The sequence below is a fragment of the Vanellus vanellus genome (genome assembly GCF_965231255.1).
Source record: "Vanellus vanellus genome assembly, chromosome: 19".
Classification (NCBI taxonomy): domain Eukaryota; kingdom Metazoa; phylum Chordata; class Aves; order Charadriiformes; family Charadriidae; genus Vanellus; species Vanellus vanellus.
In genome coordinates this window covers 13213832-13233698 of record NC_138924.1, presented here as the reverse complement: position 1 = coordinate 13233698, position 19867 = coordinate 13213832, and the positions used below count along the sequence as shown (strand labels likewise).

At 41.5% G+C, this 19867-nt stretch overlaps 1 protein-coding gene across 1 annotated transcript in view; it reads right to left on the bottom strand.

Moving 5' to 3' along the window:
• Positions 1-19867, bottom strand: part of PITPNM3 (PITPNM family member 3) — a gene marked incomplete at both ends in the record, with an annotated part of 121292 nt that overhangs the window by 71942 nt on the left and 29483 nt on the right. The window contains one exon of the mRNA XM_082492945.1: positions 3800-3907. Coding sequence (XP_082349071.1) covers positions 3800-3907 — 108 coding nt within the window. The remainder of the gene's footprint in view (positions 1-3799; positions 3908-19867) is intronic.

Here is a 19867-nt window from a genome sequence, read left to right as displayed (position 1 = left end):
GGGGGGGGAATTTTCCCCAAATCAGCAGACCACATTCCTCACATCCTTCCATTGCACAAATGAAGTGCCCTAGGAAAAAAGCCATATAGGACATTTTTCTCTCTTCTACATATCGTTTTTAAAGAGAGAATCCAGCTTTACCTGAACTTTTAGTTCTTTACTACAAACAACTGGGCTAAGGCTGCAATATGTCTACCGTGGCACAGAAGACAACATAGTTGTCTTCCTTCAAACATCCTCCTCCTTCCATCTTCGCCTTTATCATTTGTATCTGGTGGTTGCTAATCACAGACTTTTCTAAAATTGATGAATCAGAAACACTATTCAGTCTTGTTAAACTATAACAAAAGCACTGTACAATTATCTGCACTAACAACACTGCAATACGACTTATTGGCATTTGGCAGAAAATTCCATGAAGATAAGATGCAAATTAGCACATGCAAGGAAAAAAAAGAAAAACTACTAATAAAAAAAATCAACAAGTAGCTAATCAATGGGACTAAATCTGAGAGTATAAGATGGCAGAGGAAAGAAGGAAATGCACATCATTGCCTTGCCTATCAGAAAATGGATGAATTTAACAGGGGTGGATCAGGGAAAATTTCTAACGTGCAGTGTGCATTACAGCCAGAACTCTACTTTCTTTTGCACCACTGAAGCAGTGAAATCACATTCTAGCATAATGAGATAGGGTACACGTAATATTGGCTCAGACTTGTGCTAGCTCAGTTCTTAACAACTTCAGTCCTTGCCCGACATCTCTATCCAAAAATGGTCAAAATCAACACAATGAACCATGACCTAAAAGCCACAGTATGCTTGCAGCATACGTGAAGCAATATCAGAATGTAGATACATTTGACACATAGGCCAAATCATCAAATGCTTTGAGTTAGGTACACTGGTTCTAATGCCTCTTCTAACAGCTGTGTGTGAATAGAAACGAAGATAATGGATAAGACATCTTTCTTTTACAAAACATCACAGAGGATTAAATGAAAATAGCAACCCTTGTACAAAGAAGGATGGACTATAACTCAGAGGACTGCTTCATTTGTTTCTGTACAGATCTTCCATGCAACCCTGCGTCTCGCATTCTCTTTGGTGCAGCTATTCAAGGTTTTAGTGCCAGCTCAGCCCAAACCACAACAATAATGTAAAAAATAATCCTTTTACCAGCCTTGTTTCTTAACAGCATAAACTCTTAAAAGCAGTCTCTTACAACTATTTCCTTAGTGCCCAACACAAAGGGCATGGTGAGAAAAAACAAACAAAACCATCCTCATATAATGGATGCTGAAATGAAAATAAGCATTCTAAATCTCTGCCAGCCCTGGATGAAATAGAGAAATATCTGCAAGAATGCAAGGACAGATGGTTCTTGGCAAGTCATTTAGAAGACTAACTCAGATTTGATGCAATACTGTATTAATTTTTCTTGCTACTCTGTTACAGAGAAAATGGCATATTTACAACACATGTAATATCTCTTACAGATTGCCATTGAATCTCTGACTTCAAATGAAGTAAGTTACTGAGCAATGTAAGTGAGGCCTTGATACCATTGCTAAAAGCAAATGCAAAAGAGAAGGTTTTTCTTCTCTAATTACCTATTTAACAATTGTAAATATACTGTGTATTGTGTCTACATCTGTCACTTAAATACTATCAAAATAAATCATTCTCATGGTAGGTAATCCAGAAGTTTGTGACTCAGATAAATATTACTTCTCTATACATATACACTAAAATAGACCTGCTCAGAGCTATCTTTGAGATTGACTATATGTAGCAAATCCATAAAGAAAAGCCTCCTGAAAAGGTTCTTAAAGTGGACAAATCCAACAAATTCTTTAAAAAGTTAGAGTAATTAACAAGCACCATGAGCCCCTTACCACTGATGGGTAAGGAAGCTAGGTCATTCTCTCTCCCTAAAGTCAATGAGGTCATTTTTATTTTCAAACCACTAGGCAATTTAGGACCCAAAGTAACAATTAAAGGAAGACTGCTTAGGCTTTTGTCCTAGATTCCAGATAATGATTTGCTGACTTTAAGGAGCAAAACAACCCAGTGACATTGACTAACAAGTCTCTTACATATGCTGAGCACAGGAAACATGCAAATCTACAGACCTGTCAGTCTGACCTCGGTGCCGGGGAAGCTTATGGAGCAGATCATCTTGAGTGCCATTATGTATTATTTACAGGACAACCAGACAATCATGCTCAGTCAACATGGGTTCATGAAGGGCAGGTCCTGCTTAATGAACCTGATCTCCTATGACAAGGTGACCCACTTGGTGGACAAGGGAAAGGCTGTGGATGCTATTTACCTAGACTTCAGTAAACCCTTCAATATTGTTCCCCACTGCATTCTCACAAAAACTAGCTACCCAAGGCTTGGACAGGCATACACTCTGCTGGATCAAACACTGGTTGGATGGCCGGGCCCAGAGAGGGGTGGTGAATGGAGTTAAATTCAGTAGGCGGCCGGTTACTAGTGGTGTTCCACAGGGCTCAGTGTTGGGGCCACTCCTGTTTAATATCTTTATTAATGATCTCGACAAGGGGATTGAGAGCACCCTCAGTAAGTTTGCAGATGAGACCAAGTGGGGTGGGAGTGTTGATTGGCTTGAGGGTAGGATGGCTCTTCAGAGGGACCTGGACAGGCTGGATAGATGGGCTGCGGCCAATACTATGAGCTTCAACAGAGCCAAGTGCTGGGTCCTGTACTTGGGCCACAACAACCCCATGCATCTCTACAGGCTTGGGGCAGAGCGGCTGGAAAGCTGCCTGGCAGAAAAGGACCTAGGGATGTTGACTGACAGCCGGCTGAACGTGAGCCAGCAGTGTGCCCAGGTGGCCAAGGCAGACAACGGCATCCTGGCCTGCATCAGCAATAGCGTAGCCAGCAGGGCTAGAGAAGTGATTGTCCCACTGTACTCAGCACTGGTGAGGCCACACCTCGAGTTCTGTTTTCACTTTGGAGTGCTGCAGTATAAGAAGGACATTGAGGTGCTAGAGAGGGTCCAGAGAAGGGCAACAAAGCTAGTGAAGGGTCTTGAGAACAAGTCTTATGAGGAGCAGCTGAGGGACTTGGGGTTGTTTAGTCTGAAGAAAAGGAGGCTGAGGTGAGACCATATTGCTCTCTACAACTACCTGAAAAGAGGTTGAAGAGTGGTGGGTGTTGGTCTCTTCTCACGAGTTACAACTGATAAGACAAGAGATAATGGCATCAAGTTGTGACAGGGGAGGTTTAGGTTAGACATTAGGAAAAACTTCTACACTGAAAGGGTTATCAAAGACTGAAACAGGCTGCCCAGGGAAATGGTTGAATCACCATCCTTGGATGTATTTAAAAGCCGTCTAGATATGGTGCCCAGGGACACGGTTTAGAAGTGGGCCTGATAGAGTTAGATAACAGTTGGACTTGGTGATCTGAAAGGTCTTTTCCAGCCATAACGATTCTATGATCATATGATAAGATGTGGTCTTGTAATCTATCTCATAGTTGTTGAGCCGAGTCCAACATTGACTTCCCACTGAAGTCAACGCTGAAGTCAATAAAGTTGTATTACCTGGCCTGCCAGAGAAGAAGTTTCCTCCTGGAAGAGATCATTGCAATTCATTTCCCAGCACTAGAATACTACTTACATGTCTATGTAAATCTTTTAATTATGGGATGCTGTAAATTATATTTCTGTTAAGTAATTACATGATATCTGACAACTAATTGCTTCAGTAGTCAGATTTTCTTGTTAATTTTAAATTAACATGTAAGGCAAGCTAAACATTACCTTGATTTTCTTCCAGCTTCCCAATTGTTTCTATCTGCTCAACAAGGTCGTTTGAGTTCCACTGGCTCATGCCTATGAGAATGGCACTTTTTCCTTCCACCATCTCTTCTGTAGAAGGAAAAAAGGAGAACAGAACAAATTGCAGTGATGAACACGAGAAAAAAGACAGGGTGAGAACTAGTAATTGAGAGAGAAATACACTCATCACGGTCCCTAATCAGAATATGTAACAGGTTAGCATATGCAGGACTCTCCAGGAAAGCTTCTTGCTTACTGATACGTCCTACAGCATACCTACATGCTTCATATATTGTGTGCAGGAAAATCATAGAGAAGAAAGGACTGCCCTAATTTTTGCTCTTACCTTGAGCTGTCACTTAAAAACAAGCCTTATAATAATTCACTTTGAGCGTTTAATATCAATAAACAGAACTAGGCAGAATTCTTTCACCCTCTTGGAAATAGTCTTTTTTTTTTTTCTTTTATTTCAGAACATTCAAAAGGCAGAGCAGAGGGAAGAATGGACACATAGACCAGTTTAAGGCTTTTCAAGCATGTTTTTTCACCTTTTATCAAAGCCACCTGTGCTACACAAAGCTTTAAATTTTCATCCAGGGACATAGAGACATAATGGAATGGCACCAAGCCCACAACATAGAGAACAATCTCTTTTAATGGGATCCCATCCAGGGAGGGGGCAGGAAAAGCTGAAAGCACAAAACACAGACTGTAGTATTCTTTCTCTCTTAAAAACAAAACCCAAAAAGGCCTAGAAGCTGTAGGGAAACATTTTCTTTCAATTTAACAGCTGTTTGGCAAGAAGGTTGCATTAGTCCTTTCTGAATAAATTTACTAAAAGCATTTCAGCCTGGCTGTATATAGCCCAGAACGGTCTTTGTACCTCAGGTGAGTGCACCAAAAAAACCCAAGTAAAATGAATCATTGCAGTTCTGTACTTGTTAAGGCAGATTCAGAGAATAGGTCAAATTCTGCCCTCTCTTACTGCCTTTAGTAGAGAGGAGGACTCTGTTATGGGAGTAAATACAGAAGAATTTGGCCAGAACATTTCTGGCTAAAATGACCTATGTTTTCAAACAAAAAAAGAAACGTGAGTTTGTTGTCCACCAGGCCTTGCAGTGGGCCTCGAAATGATTTAAAAATTTATGTTCTTTCATGCTCCGTCATATGTACCTCTCTCATTTACAGAGAGGGAAGGAGGAAAGTGGATCTGTATAATGGCTTTTAAATCACTTCATAGTCATCACTGTATCTTATCTCCCCCTAAGTCCCACCTTTTAGAAACAAACACTCACAAAGGTCATTTGTAAGATTTATCAGAGAAGCTGGATCCAGCAAAGCCCCTACGGGACTTGATGCAATCTCAGCTGCTCCCTGAGGTAAAGAAAGTCAACCACTTAGAACAGCACTTTGCTCAAGTTTTTGTTGCTTTCTCCACAAAGGCTGATTTATTTGAAGTTCTGTAAGGAGGGAGGGAACAAGCCATGGGGTGGCTCTGGAGCACCCTGACAGGTTGACTGAAGGCAGCTTGGTGGCACCCTGCCACAGCCACTGCAGATAGACTGAGCTGCCCCAAGGACATCCTGCGCCTCCTGTGACCAAGTCAGCAACCAAGACCTTTGCCTAAAGCTCAGGGGCAGCTCATCCACTGTGGGACAAGCTCCTTCTGCATTAACTGTTACCGTGAGGTGAAACAAGGGAAGGCAAGTCCATTGACCTCCTTGATATCAACGCAGAGGAGGCAGGTCTTTGGGCATTCTTCATGCAGTGTGCCTCCCAAGAGACATGCTGCATCTAGCAGGAAGAAGCTGGACAGCCTTTCAGCAGTATTTAGACAGCCGGCTTTGGGGTGAGGATCTGTCCCGGTATTGGCTTTAGCACTTAGGAATTGTATAAAGAGGACGCTAAAGAACTGTCTCTTGCAGAGAAACAGGGCTCCAAAATTGTTTGAGCATTTAGATCTAGTATTTTCTTATTGCTTTTGCTGTTATGTCATTTACCAAGCCAGGCATTCCAGATGGCCTTACTGTTTAGCAGAAAGATGAAATAAGATTAGAGGTCAGATTGTTTCTCATTTCTATTGGCTTTCTGAGTTGGACAGAAAACATTAAATGTGGCCTAGAATACAATGGTATTTAGTCCGCAAACCAGTGCCCAATGCCCCCCAGACCCTGAGCCCATCAGAGGGTAGGCTGTGGATCACCCCCCCAGCCTTCCCATCAGTTTTAGGACCCCTTTTCCTCTTCCAATCTAAAGAAAAAAGTTATGTTCCTCACCAACTTTGCTCCCGCTACTTAGAAAGCTTATTAACTACCCAGGCATGAAGTTTCTCTATAAATATTTCTCCTCTAGTGGGAGGTGTCCCTGCCTATGGCAGTGGGGTTGGAACTCGATGATCTTCAAGGTCCTTTCCAACCTAAACCATTCTAAAATTCTATGAAATACACACTTGTGCTTTCTAAACTGGAGTTCTGCCATGCCTCTTTCCCCAAAATAAATAATAGGAAAGAAGACCCTCAAGGACAAGCACAAGCAACTAACCTAGTGCAACTTCAGGACACTACAGAATATCCACCACATTCAAACACTTGTGGTCCGGTGGACAGCTATGATGTTCATCAGTATCAACTGCTCCCACAAGCATTAACCACCTCTGAACACTCTTTTGTCTTTCCTCATCATCTGCTGGCACTCTGAACTGGGTGAGCCTGCAGGTCTTCGAGTCGCACTGTTCCCAGTTGTCAAAGCAGACTAATTAGGATACATGTGCAGGCCACTCTGTAAATCATTGCACATATATACTGTTCGTTGGCAACCCAAAAAACAGCCAGACAATAAAGCCAAAATCATGTTAGCAAGACAGTTTCTCAATTGGAGTAAACTCACGCATATGATTGAGTGAACAAGGTATCTGGTTAGTCATAACTGGGTATCTGGACCTGTGAGTTTTCAAAGCAATTTTATGACTTGTGGACCAGTACACAAAAGGATATAAACATGCATCTCTCCCTTTCGAAATAATGTTTCAAAGCAAATTCACTTAAATGTACGCAGAAGGAAGGGAAAGTGGGGAAACAATCCTCTCTGAATTTTGTTGTGACTTTCAACCTCAAGCAAGCATCATCAATGAAAGGGAAAAAGAAAATATAGATAAAAGGTATTCTGTCTCCTTACCAGACTGCATACAAAAATGTCAAGTCTTCGCTTTACTTCTTCTAGCACAAAATAGATTATCACATCTCTGTGGTCAGTTCCTTAAAGAGGCCCAGAAAAGTGTCAGGAGCAGGAAGGAGCTGTCGGCTCCTGCACACCTGGGAAGGTGCAAGGGCTGAATGCTGCAAGGCACTGTCTGCAGTGCTGGATGTAGGTCAAACTGTTCTTCATAATGCAAACCAAGACAGACTCCAAGATGTTCCAATTCCACAGGAAGCCTTGACCTCCATAAACAATCTACATTTTCAAATGCCATTTCATTTCACAGCACTGCAGTCTTCTCTTGCTATTTGCCTCATTTGGCAAGTAAAAGCACCAGACACAGTTTATCCTTACAAAAAGTTACTTCATCTTACAATTTCTTTATGAGAAGACAAAGGGATACAGAGTACCCCTTGTTTCCTTAGAAGGGCTCAATTTATCCTTCTTTCTGTTATTGTTCCTCTCCTACTTCTGACTCGCCTTGAGCTCTCATCCATTTCTGCTGCAACTGGTTTACCTCCACAAGCTGCAGCAGGGATACCGCAGCAGAGCTCAACACGGCGTCAATGTTATCTGCGTCTAAGGAGCAGATCAGCTGTGCGGATTGCATTCAGCCAAGCATACCTCCATGCCTGTGAGGGGTTTGCTGGTGTTTCAGGAGGACACTGGGGGGTGGGGGCCTGTCATGAAATGATAAAGCGATCCTCAACATGCAGAACAAAGCCCATGCTGAAGAACTGAGGAGCAAGTCACCGCAAAGAGGGACAAATAACGTCAGAAGGTAGCCCCTACTCGGACCTGCAATGTGACAATATACATTAAAACAGCCATGTCAGCCTCAGTGGTTAAAATATCAAAAATACTACAGCATATTGTGTATGTGTGTTATGCATATAGCCAGAATACTTGTCCTTCATAGAGGCTTTCTGACGTGAGACCTCGCTCCCAAGACAGAGCTCTCTCTTTTTGGTGGAACCCTTACCAGCATGCCGGATTCCACCACTCTCAAGCTTCTCCCGGGCCCCAGCTTTTGCCAGGGCCCACACGCCACAGAGTCCCGCAGAACCAACAGACGATGCCCTCCACGGCCAAACTGTAGCAAAATTGGTATTGGGATTCTTGAGACTTCCTGATACTTTGCCCAGAAAGCCACTGGTGAGGCCACAACTGGAATACTGTGTCCAGTTTTGGGCTCCCCAGTTCAAGAGGGACAGGGAACTGCTGGAGCGAGTCCAGAGAAGGGCAACTAAGATGATTAAGGGCTTGGAGCATCTGCCTTATGAGGAAAGGCTGAGAGAGCTGGGACTCTTTAGCCTGGAGAAGAGAAGGCTGAGGGGAGACCTTATTATGGCGTACAAGTATCTAAAGGGTGGGTTGAAGGAGGATGGAGCCAGGCTCTTTTCAATGCTTCCAAGTGACAGGACGAGGGGTAACAGGCACAAGTTAGTACACAGGAAGTTCCGTTCAAATACATGGAAAAACTTCTTTACGGTGAAGGTGACAGAGCACTGGAACAGGCTGCCCAGGGAGGTTGTGGAATCCCCTTCCCTGGAGATTTTCAAGACCCGCCTGGATGCAGTCCTGAGTAATGTGCTCTAGGCAATCCTGCTTTAGCAGGGGAGTTGGACTAGATGATCTCTAGAGGTCCCTTCCAACTCTGAAAATTCTGTGATTCTGTGAAATTCACTTAAGTCTTTCACTATCATTTAGCCATTGGACAATTTTGTTTCCTGGCTGAGAGAAAGTCTGCTCACAGAGCAGCAGTGTGAAAACAAACAGCTGGCATTACAGAGAAGCTCTCCAAACACTGTGCATATGGAATCATTATTTAAAAAATATCATTCAAGCAATTACAAGCGTTGCATCTGTGTCAGTTATGTATAGTTCTTTTTGTGGTAATTGCTCCTATTTTGTTTATTGTTAACTCACAAAAAATTTTGTTAACCTTCATTGGATTTAATGGGCACTGTCACAATCAAATTAACAAGACAGTAGTGCTTCAAGTGGTTTAATTTAAAGTTTTGTGATGGTTTATATACTTTTTTTTTCTTTAAAATCACAATCATAGAATCTTGTGATTGAAGCTTTTAGCTTCTTAAGTAACCAAATAAGTTGTACTTAAAAAGTACAGAATTCTAGTGTAGCTAAAAGCACCGAAACATTAAGCCTCATAAAATGCATTCACTTTCAGCCTTAGGAATTTCAACTGTTCTCTACCTTTAAGGCCAAAACATTGATGATGACAACATCATTCTACCATAAATTTCATTTATTTAATCTTTGAATTTCTTAATCTTTTTCCCTAAAATACCATCTGCAATTCACCAAAATGGGTAGAAATTCAGGATATGATGGATCTACCAGATTCATGCATGTTGTTCTAGTACTCAGCTGATGGGAACATAATTTCACCAGAAAGTGTAAAAAGCTTTTTTAATTGGTGATGTTGTAACCCTCGCCTCCTGCTTATTTACCAAATCTGGAATGGTTTTTGTCTCTTCCCACCCCCATCAGGTGGTTTTAAAATCCATCTGAGAATGATGGGGATTTTCAGTGATGTTTCATGCTTACTACTTCTTCCTGTTCCCATCCACCAGTCCAGAGCAAGAAGTGTCTTGGCCATTTGAGCCTCACACCAGCTCTTCAGTGCAGTTGCACAAATACAAATAGAGAAGTGGTCAAATCAGCAGCAATGCAGCACGAACATAGCCCTCAAGCTCTTTGAGGCCTAGCAGTGGTGAGTCTCTGGCTGACAGGTGAGACGTTATCCACAGATAAAACAGCATGATAATGGTTTTCTTCTGTAGCTTTTTTTTCCCCTCCTTGTTTTTCTTGAACAAAGTTCAGTGTTGGCACTGCGAGCCAAAGCAGCAGCAGATGGCCTTTAACATTGGTAGATGCATGCAGCGTGCATTTATACCAGTGAAAAAGAAACAAAAGCAACTGAAATAGGTGTGCCTCCGGGGCTGTGTTTTGGAAGATTTTTTTTCTGGTTAAAGGTTTTTAGGGCGAGGGGGTGGGGGGTTGTTTGCCTGTCTGTTTTGGAAGTCTGATAAAATGGCCAAATGGGAATGTGCAGGCTTCTTTAAACAGCTTTTCAAATCTGAGAAAAAATGCTAGTTAAATAGTGGAATTTTATATTCTGACTGCTTTGTGAAGATGTGTTCAAACTGTAATTTCCATCTTCTGTGATCAAACAGAAGTATGTGGCAATTACATGACAGAGTAGTTTCCTGCATCAAATAATACTAGTTAGCAACATGATGAGATGTAGCTGTACTTTTTAAATTGTTTATTGTTTGTATTATAGTGGTATATATTTCCACTATAGGAATATATATAAGGAATTCTGCACAAAGAATAAAAATCAATCTTAAGAATCTGGATGTTACTCAAACTACAGTGATTTATATGGACTGTAACTGAGGTGGATTTTGAACTGCATTATGTTGGAGAGTACTTGGATCAGTACTGCTGCTCTGGGGACAATGAACATTTTTGTAGATGAAAACCAGTAGGACAGCTTGAGTAGATCCATGACTAACAACAGGTTGCTATACCTGGCAAAGAACATGTACCTAAAAATCTTTGTTCAAGTAGAATTTGTCTTCAAGCAGAGTAAGATATATTGTTTTTCACACTCAGGATATAAAAACATAGTACCCCCTATGCTTAACTCACCAACGTTTTGCAGCAAGAATCATGAGCTTGTGCCTTTTGTGATTACGGATGATGATTTTTATCTTCCATTTAAATGCTTTAAGGAGATGATGGAAAAAACCAAGAATTTTTAAAATTAAATAGAATGAGTGTTAATATGAATAACTGTTTACTGAGGGAAGATTTTTCTCTGCTTACTGTAAACAAAGATGTTGAAGAGCTCAACACCGCATAGGTGGTTTGGGTAAAAGATACTTTCAAAGAGCAGGAACAAAGACAAGTCCTGCTGAAAGGCCTTCCGATTTACCTTGAGTAGTCTTCATGTAACACAGTTCCCTCTTAAATCAGAGTAGCCCTCTAACTTGGCAAGGGCTGGCCCCTTACCCCTGGGCCATTCCACTTTAAAACTCTCCTACTTCTGAGTACACAAATTTGGGCTTGAGTTTTTGTTCCCATTCAAACCTTCAACATGCCCCAGTGTTTCGGAAATGCTGCTTGTCTGAGCAGAATGCAACTACATGCAAAAGATTCCCTCTCCTCAGGTGTTTGCTCATCCCCACCGCTTCATTGCTGAGGGGGTGGCAGCAGAATACATGTGAGGTCTGAAGGACAGGCAGGGTGTTAGCACATCTAAAGGCAGCTGACTCTTACTCAAAAGACCTGGACTCTCTTTGTGGCTGTCACAGAACCTGGGGTCCTGCCTGACCCTGGGAAAGCCATTCAGTTTTTCCTTGCCTCCAGTGCCTTGCCAGCAAACACAGGATGACCCTGCACCTTTCCTTCCATCCCTTGCCTGGTCAGATGGTGAAAATCTTCTTACCTTGTTCACACAAAGCTGGAAGTTCACATTCGTAGGACATCTGGTACACAGAGAAAATATTTTTAGTGATCATCACTTACCAGAGGAAAATCTGGTAGCACCAAGGCAAAAAAATCTAATAAGCCTAAAGTTTCCAACATGGAAGCACAACTCAGTCCTGCTATGAACTGAGAACTTTCTGCCTAACTTACTGCATGCCATGTGGAAAGAAAGAAACAAGGGAAAGCTGGGTAAAAGAAAACAGTAAAATATTACTTCTCCCTTTCTCTCTGGATTTCACTACATTAAGTAGCTAGCCAGGGCAGATGAATCAACAGTCAAAGCACATACAGCTGCTCCATCTCAAACACAGGTGCTTGATTCTCTGTTTACAAGGCTGCCAGCCAGAAATTTCTTTGTTTGAGGAACCAGGGTTTGACCCCAGCTGTTTTTCAGAATGCAAAAGCAGCTCACTAATGTTATGTTTTAATTGTGCCCACTGCTGTGCCCTCTGCCTCCTACTTCAGCCTGTCTCTGAAGCGCAAATTACACATGGGTAGACGTAGAGTCTGGGATAGTTTCCAAATTATCCCATAAGGAAATGTAGTACTCAACTCCAGCTGCACTGTGCAGAAAGTCCTTTCAACTGCACAAATATCAAGCATTGATGAAGCACTCTGTATAAACAACAGAGAATGGGTGAGAAATACAGGTAAGAAACATTACAAGAAGTGCAACGCTGGAGACAGAATACGGGTCTGGGAGATGAAAGCTGCAGTCTCTCTCCTGGACAGGTTCTCCTCACTCCAGCACAAACTCTTGCATTTTCTCTGGTGCCATGTTTAATCCACTGATAATGCCAATTACTTTAGCCCACACGTATGCTTTCCTCTACCAAAAATGCAAGCTCCCTCATCACCCAGAGAGCTTCTGAGAGTAGAAATGCCTTCTGCCTCTTTTGCTAGTATCTATGCTTTTATACACATTTGTTTTCCTTACATTTAAACACTTCATTATTCCTGAAAGGCTGTTTGGGAGAAAACGGAGATGATACTAAATTAGGAAGAGCTGTGGATTCCCTCAAGGGTAATCTCTCTTTACAGAGAGACCTGGATAGACTGGAGAGCTGGGCAATCACCAACCTTATGAAATTTATCAAGAGCAAGTGCTGGATTCTCCACCTGGGACAGGGCAATCCTGGTTATACGTACAAACTGGGAGACGAGAGGCTGGAGAGCAGCCCCGCAGAAAGAGATCTGGAGGTCTGAGTTGATGGCAAGTTGAATATGAGTCAACAGTGTGTCCTGCCAGCTGAAGGAGCCAACTGTGTCCTGGGGTGCATCAAGCACAGCATCGCTAGCTGGTTGAGGGAGGGCATTGTCCCAGTCTGCACTGGTGCAGCCCCACCTCGAGTTCTGCATGCAGTTTTGAGCACCTCAACATAAGGACATCAAACTATTAGAGCATGTCCAGGGGATGGCAACCAAGATGGTGAAAGGCCTCAAGGGCAAGACCTACAACGAGTGGCTGAGGTCCCTTGGTTTGTTCAGCTTGGAGAAGAGAATGCTGAGGGGGGACTTCATCGCAGTCTACACCTTCCTCAAGGGGGACAGCAGAGGGGGAGTGCTGATCTCCTCTCTCTGGTGACCAGCAACAGGACACAAGGAAATGGGATGGAGCTGCATCAGGGGAAGTTCAGATTGGACATTAGGAAAAGGTTCTTCAGTGAGAGGGTGGTCGGTCCCTGGAACAGGCTCCCCAGCAAGTGGTCAAGGCACCAACCCTGTCAGAGTTCAAGGAGCATTTGGACAACACTCTTTGTTAATTGTTGATCCTAATCAGATTGACAGAACAGCCCGGTCACGGTTACAGGGTTTACAGGCAGCAGCACCAGAGAACAAGAAACTTCAAAAGTAAATGCAAGATGACAATAATGTGATAATCTATACCAGGGAAGATTTTCTACCGATCAATGCCCTACTAGTAATATACAGGCCAGCAAACATAAACACTTATGTTCTCACTACTAAGTTATGGTATATAAATGCAGGACTGTCATCCTTCAGGTAATCCAGTAACAAGTCCTTGTAAACACTATCTTTTCCTTCAAACAATTTGGAGATTTTGAAGCTTGCTGCAAGATTGGAAGGCAAGTTGTTAACATCAAATCAGTAATCTTCACTTCTGCCTCACGAGGACTCTCCCTCAGAATGCACAGCTCACTCCCACCTTCAACCTCATCCCTCTAAGAGCTGGTACTAGAAACTATCCACCATTTCTGCTTTTTTTCAGAAGCACAAAGAACAGCAAAAGGCTTGTATCAGAATTCTCTTCTTGCAACTTAAAAATTTCTTGGAACAAGAACAGATATCAACTTATGAAAAGACAAAGTATTGGCATCCTTCTTGTACTCTATTCAAAATTGGGTTCTACTTCTCCTTCAAGACTCACTAATAAGAGATGCAAGGTTCTAATGGCTGGGACCTGATGATACAAACACATAATTGACCAGTTAGGCTAGAACATCACCTTGGTGCTGTACAAACACATCAAAGCCAACCTCCAGCTTCACTGTCTTTACCAAAACATTTGTAAGGGAGTCAGGACGTCACCTTCAGTGAGGACAATGATTCACACCAGTACAAAAACATGGGGCTGTTCGATTCTTTTTTTTTCTTCCTTACATATTTAAACTTAAGAGAAAGCCCACTTACAATGCCTTGTTCCCAGCATAAAGAACAAAAAAACTGAGATCTTAACCATCTCAAATAGGAACTTCCCATAAAATAATACTCTTTTCTATCCACTCTTCTAAAAATGCTTGAACATGAGGAGTTCCGATTACCTCTGCAGGAGGTACAGGGGAGCAGCAGCTACCAAACCCACTTTAGCAGTGCCTAGAGAGTGACAGCTTGACTATCACACCAACAGTTTGGGTACGGGAGGAAGGGAACACACCGTGCACTCCCCAGCACAAAGTCCATTCCCTGAGGAAGAGACAGCTTCACCTTTGCTGTGGGACACATTACCTTTGAGTAATGAGAAAGAGAGGCATGGCAGCAGGACCAATGCCTCAGATGACAAAGTGTCCATTCAGACACCCCAAGGGCTGACATCAAATGCCAAACACAGACAGAAAGAATATGATCTGGGATCATTTCCCTATGGGTTGATTAATTAGACCATTTCTTCTCCTCACTTCTTTCTTAAAACACAGTACTGACCATGGCAAAGTAAATACCCCAAGGCCTCCACCATAGCTGGATCTTCTTGAAACACTCCAGAACAACTAACAACCAGCAGTAAGATACCGACTTAACGCGTTTAAGCATGCATTGCATTGTCTAGAAAGTAAATTTAATTGTAGCTAGACTACTGGAATAGAACCATTTTTCCCCCCTAGATCAGCCACTGATACTGTTTATGGCCCTGGGTAAGATGATTCCACTCTGTGCTGATTTCTTCAGACGGTTTCCGCCCATCCACTCAGACCGAGAGGTGACAAAGACAAGGCTGCAAAAGACATCCCTTGTGCCTTTGCAAAAGCTTTAGTACAATAACTCTTTTGTACTGGTCAAAGCCTATCGGTGATCACTGTACATAATCATATACATTACACATAAACAACGTTATCTTTGGTTGCTTAACAAGACCACTGACACTGTAGAAATGAAGGAGTCTGTTTCACCATACCACTTTTCTTCTGGAAATCTGTCTGAACCAGACTTGATTCAAAGAGCATTTTGCAAGCTAACTACAAAGTAACCAAAACTTGGAAATGCTTGTGTCAAACTCTCCTGGTACAGTGGGCAATCATTGTTTATCAACGTTTTAGTCTCCTGCAAAATGTATTTTGAAGTCTGTTCTATGACTTGAATACAGACTACATTCAGCAAATTCCAAGTGCATTTTTTGTTCTCATTAGTCCACGATCCATGCCTCAACAACTCCAAAAACGCAGTCATCACACTAAACTTCAAAGCATTCTTGAACAATAGATGTTGACAATTAAAACGAATATTCCATCAAGCACAGTAAGCAATCATACTCCCAAAGACAGAACCCAGTAACATTTTTTTGCATCTGAGAAACTATCTCATCTAAAATGCCCAAATCATCATAATTTTCGTTCTCTTTTTAGACAAAATTTCAAGTATGAGTTAGTGCTTAAAGTTACAATTCCAGCTTCACATGGAATTTGGAAACATTGCTGAAACTCTCAAGACAGCCTTTTTAAGCACATGGTAGAAGACCATTGAAAAGCACAAAGGCAGCGTGGAGGAAAATCATCGGAGGCTATTTTTCTTTTCTGTTCCAACTCTTCCGCTCACTAAAGCTTAAGATTTCAATGCAGCTTAAACAATTTAGGTATCCTATTCTCATTGAACACCCAGTGGGAACAGAGCACCATCTCTCATTCTCTTCAAGACTAAATGTCTCCAATACAAATTTAATTTTGATCCACATAAGCAGTTTATCACATATTAAATTATTATCTCCCACTAAAAGTCTGTTATTAGAGGATTAACAACTCAGTAACAGTGTTGTTCATTATGTATACATAGCAGTCACTTTTTATTTCAAGTAACAATTATGAAAAGGATAGCTACTGTCACTATAAGCATTTCAGACTACATAGACTGCTCCTGACATTAAAAAATCAAGAAGTATTTAAAGAAAGCTATATTACATACTAAATCAATATACTTTACACACAGCATTCTGTGCTAAAAAACTACGAGTACCATGACATTTCTCTCAAATATATTTAAAATATAATACATAAAATATCATACATACGCTTACCCTCTTAATTCCAAACTTTGGAAATAATGCTGCCATGGAAGAGCTGAGACAGTGGACAGCATTAAAAATGGAAAAATTATTGCACAGACATTCTGAGTTTATCTCAAAAAAGAGGAGTTAAGAGAATGGAGGAGGTAGACTGCAACAAGGAATATTTGGGATTGTCTTCTCCATTTCAAAAGCCAATGCATAATATACACAGTGTTCTTGCTGAAGTTTGCTGCTGCAGTAGCCACGCAGCTAAACAGAATTGGCTAGCACATGGAATACAGCATACCGGGTCCAGAACTGTTACTGGCAAAAAATGAGGCCCGTTTCAGTTGGTCCTGCAACTCCTGTTACATCCTAGTCTCGGCAAGTGCACAGTGAGCAAGGTTTTGGGAGGGAAGGTTGCATAAGCCTTTGAATCATTTCAGTTTGACAGAAACGCTTGAGGATATTCTCAACATGAAGAGGAAGAGGGGTTTGATGGCAGCGTGGCTTGCTTTTCCAAAATTAAGATTTCATTTTTCTTTTTTCCAAATCTTTCCGATTTGGGGGTTCTCAATTTATGGAAATTTCAGTGTTCTTGATTTTCAGAGCCTGGGTACTCTGAAAAAATAGACTTAAAAAAAAAAAAAAACAAAAACAAAACCAAAACAAACAAAAAGCCCCTTCAAACCAGACACCTCATTTTTTTAATACTTAAGCAGTCAGTGCTGACTTTGTTTTTAATTTGATAGGGGTTTTTCACCCCAAAATAATGTAGACTAACTTCAGTGAACTATGAGGTTCCTTTAACACGCATGAACTCCAGGAAGAGGATATCTTTCCTCCGATTTCTGAAGCATTGTGTGAACCTGGTGCAGTAATAAATTACTGCTCATACATCTGCACTAAACAAAATGAGAAACATACCACACCTTATGAGAAGTGATGACACTGGATAAACTCACAGCACTTTGCACTGATCAACAATAAAAGTATTTAAAGTAATTGTTGGAAGCATTAAGATATTGAAATTAGTACTGTCATGATATGACAACGTCTGCTACGAAACAACTCAATTCCAGCATGAAATCTGCCATCTGACAAAAGACACAGCACTGGCTTTAAATGACACAGCTAAGTATCCATGACCAAGAACAGACACTACCTACCTGTTTTAGGCAACAGCTAAAAAAGATTTATGAACAGGGAGGTTAAGAAGACTGTTGCATACAGTTTGCACAGAAATATCTGGAAACATTAATACCTATATTTGTCTCTTGGAAAGTCCTGTAAGCAGAAAAAGCGATGGAAGACTATGAGTGGAGTCCATACATATAATACACTACAAACACCAGAGACAAAGAGCTACTCTAATGCCACAGATGCAGGAGTAGCACTAGCAACATCAAGCACTTGGGTCTCTCCCAAATGGCTTGTAAACCACATATCATCAGCAATGAATGTATCACGTGGAAAATAACATGCTTACAGAAGCACCTTCCACTGATATTTAAACTGTGGGGGAGGAAACGACACCCACTAAAAACTGAGGCAGGAAAAGACAGATATCTTGCCATTCCGACATTCACAAGCCATCTTTGCATCACAGCCTTTTCTTAAAATTCATGTGCTTTAGTGAATGAGAGTCAGCATCCTCACACCTTGAGAGGCTTTTTGCTAAGCACAATAGAATTTTACATCACACCGTTGCATGAGAGCACGAACACCCTGAGCAGTGTTTAGACCTCCCAAACTTCCACTTCAGTTCACTGGCAGCATTTCCAAATAATATTCAAGTTGCTCAGCAGAGCATTTTAGAATTAAATAAATGAGACTAGTGGATCTATTTTCAGGAGAGGAAGGTGCAGCAAATTAAGAGCAGGTTTTAATTAGCAGAGAGCTACCATAGCCTCTTTCACGAATAAGAATCTTGAGAAAGCACATGCACAGCCTGGCTTGAAATATATACCAAGTATCTATCAGCTTCAGCTTTATTTGAACACAGTAACACAGAAGACAGTGCCATAAGGCTCATTTTAAGAAGGCAAAACTAATGACAAAAAGTTTTTATGCAGACTAAATAAACTCAGCTGGAGAAAATGAGGCAGCTGTATGCCACACCACCTCTTCAGTCCTCAGCAAAGCTGTCAGCAGGCTTTTGACCATAACATCTGCTACAATTACATGCTTAGGAAGCATGAAAAAAAAAAAATGCCCTCACATTCTAAATCAGAGGCCTGATGCAGAGATAAAGAAATGATGAAGAAGTCATGTTTCTGATAAGTCAGATTCTCATCTGCTGGACAGATAGTTTAAATCCAGAATAACTGTTGAAATGAGAGTTCATTTGAATTTAAATTAGGTCAGAAAGTGGCTACAGGATCCCCTGCAAACAGCAACTACCATTTGCACTTTACCACAAACATGATATCGACTGTTAACTTCGCTTCTTCTGAGGGAGCCCACAAAAAGCCTGAAATCACCTCCCAGGTACTTTAATAATAACTATCATCAACAGCTTTCTCTTAAAGACTGTTCTAGTTTCCGGCCACCTGCCAGAAAAGATTTATTGTGGTTTATTGGAAAAATGAAAACCTAGAGATGAAATTAATAGTTTTATATGACTCAGAAAATCAGTGCCCTAAAATAGACCGTATGTACCCAAAGTCCATTTGTTTCTCACCAACTACCCCATACTGCCTCCTGTAAAGAGTCCAGTGCCCAAATGGGACTGGTCTCTAAGTCAAACAATCACACTTTCTGTCACACGGCATGATCCAACATGATCAGTTTTGCCCTGTCATCTCCACATTACTCCCATGTCATATCTTTAAAGTCTTTCTACTCCTGGAAAGGACATCTTGCTAACTTTGTGAGGTGGTAAGAGGAAAGTGTTTGCTGAATGAGAACTTGTACCAGGGCTCCAATGCTGGAGGGAACATTTCTGTCGGTCCACAGGACATGGACAAAAGTCTCATGATAAGTATGTTGGTGGAAGCTTAGATACTCTGGCTTTGTTTTAACTTCCAAACGTACGGATTTCTCCTTGTGCTGTGCCCTGCTCTGCCAGCTACCCCAGCCGGTAGCCTCTGTGCTGAAATTAGAGCTGCAAGTTGCTAGACTTGTCAACAGTGCATAAACTCCCCCAAAAGAGCAGGGAAATATGGAAAGCAATTTTTTTAGCACAAAATCAAGATACCAAGAACAAAATTAATGAAGGTAATAGGGCCACAAGAAGAAAAACCTTACATTTGTCTTCATACTAGCAGTTGGAGTCTAGGTTATAAAAAAGAAGAATCAGAATTGTTCATTTAGGAGCGTGAACGCAACCTAGTTTGCAGTACGTGGACTTGATGAGAAGAGTTACACAGCAACTGTTAAAATAAATGCTTATAGCCTGTTTTGGAAGCAGTACACTGACGAAGGGAGGGGAGAGGGACGCAGTTTGTCAAACAGCATTCCCTGTGTCTGCACACCACATTAAACCAAAACTAACTGAAATGCTTACCAACAGTGCTACAACACACCAAAACACACAACAGTTTCTGTTCTTAATGCACATGCATACTTCTACACTTCTACATTTATTCACTGACTTCAATAAAAACCAGAAACTTCCA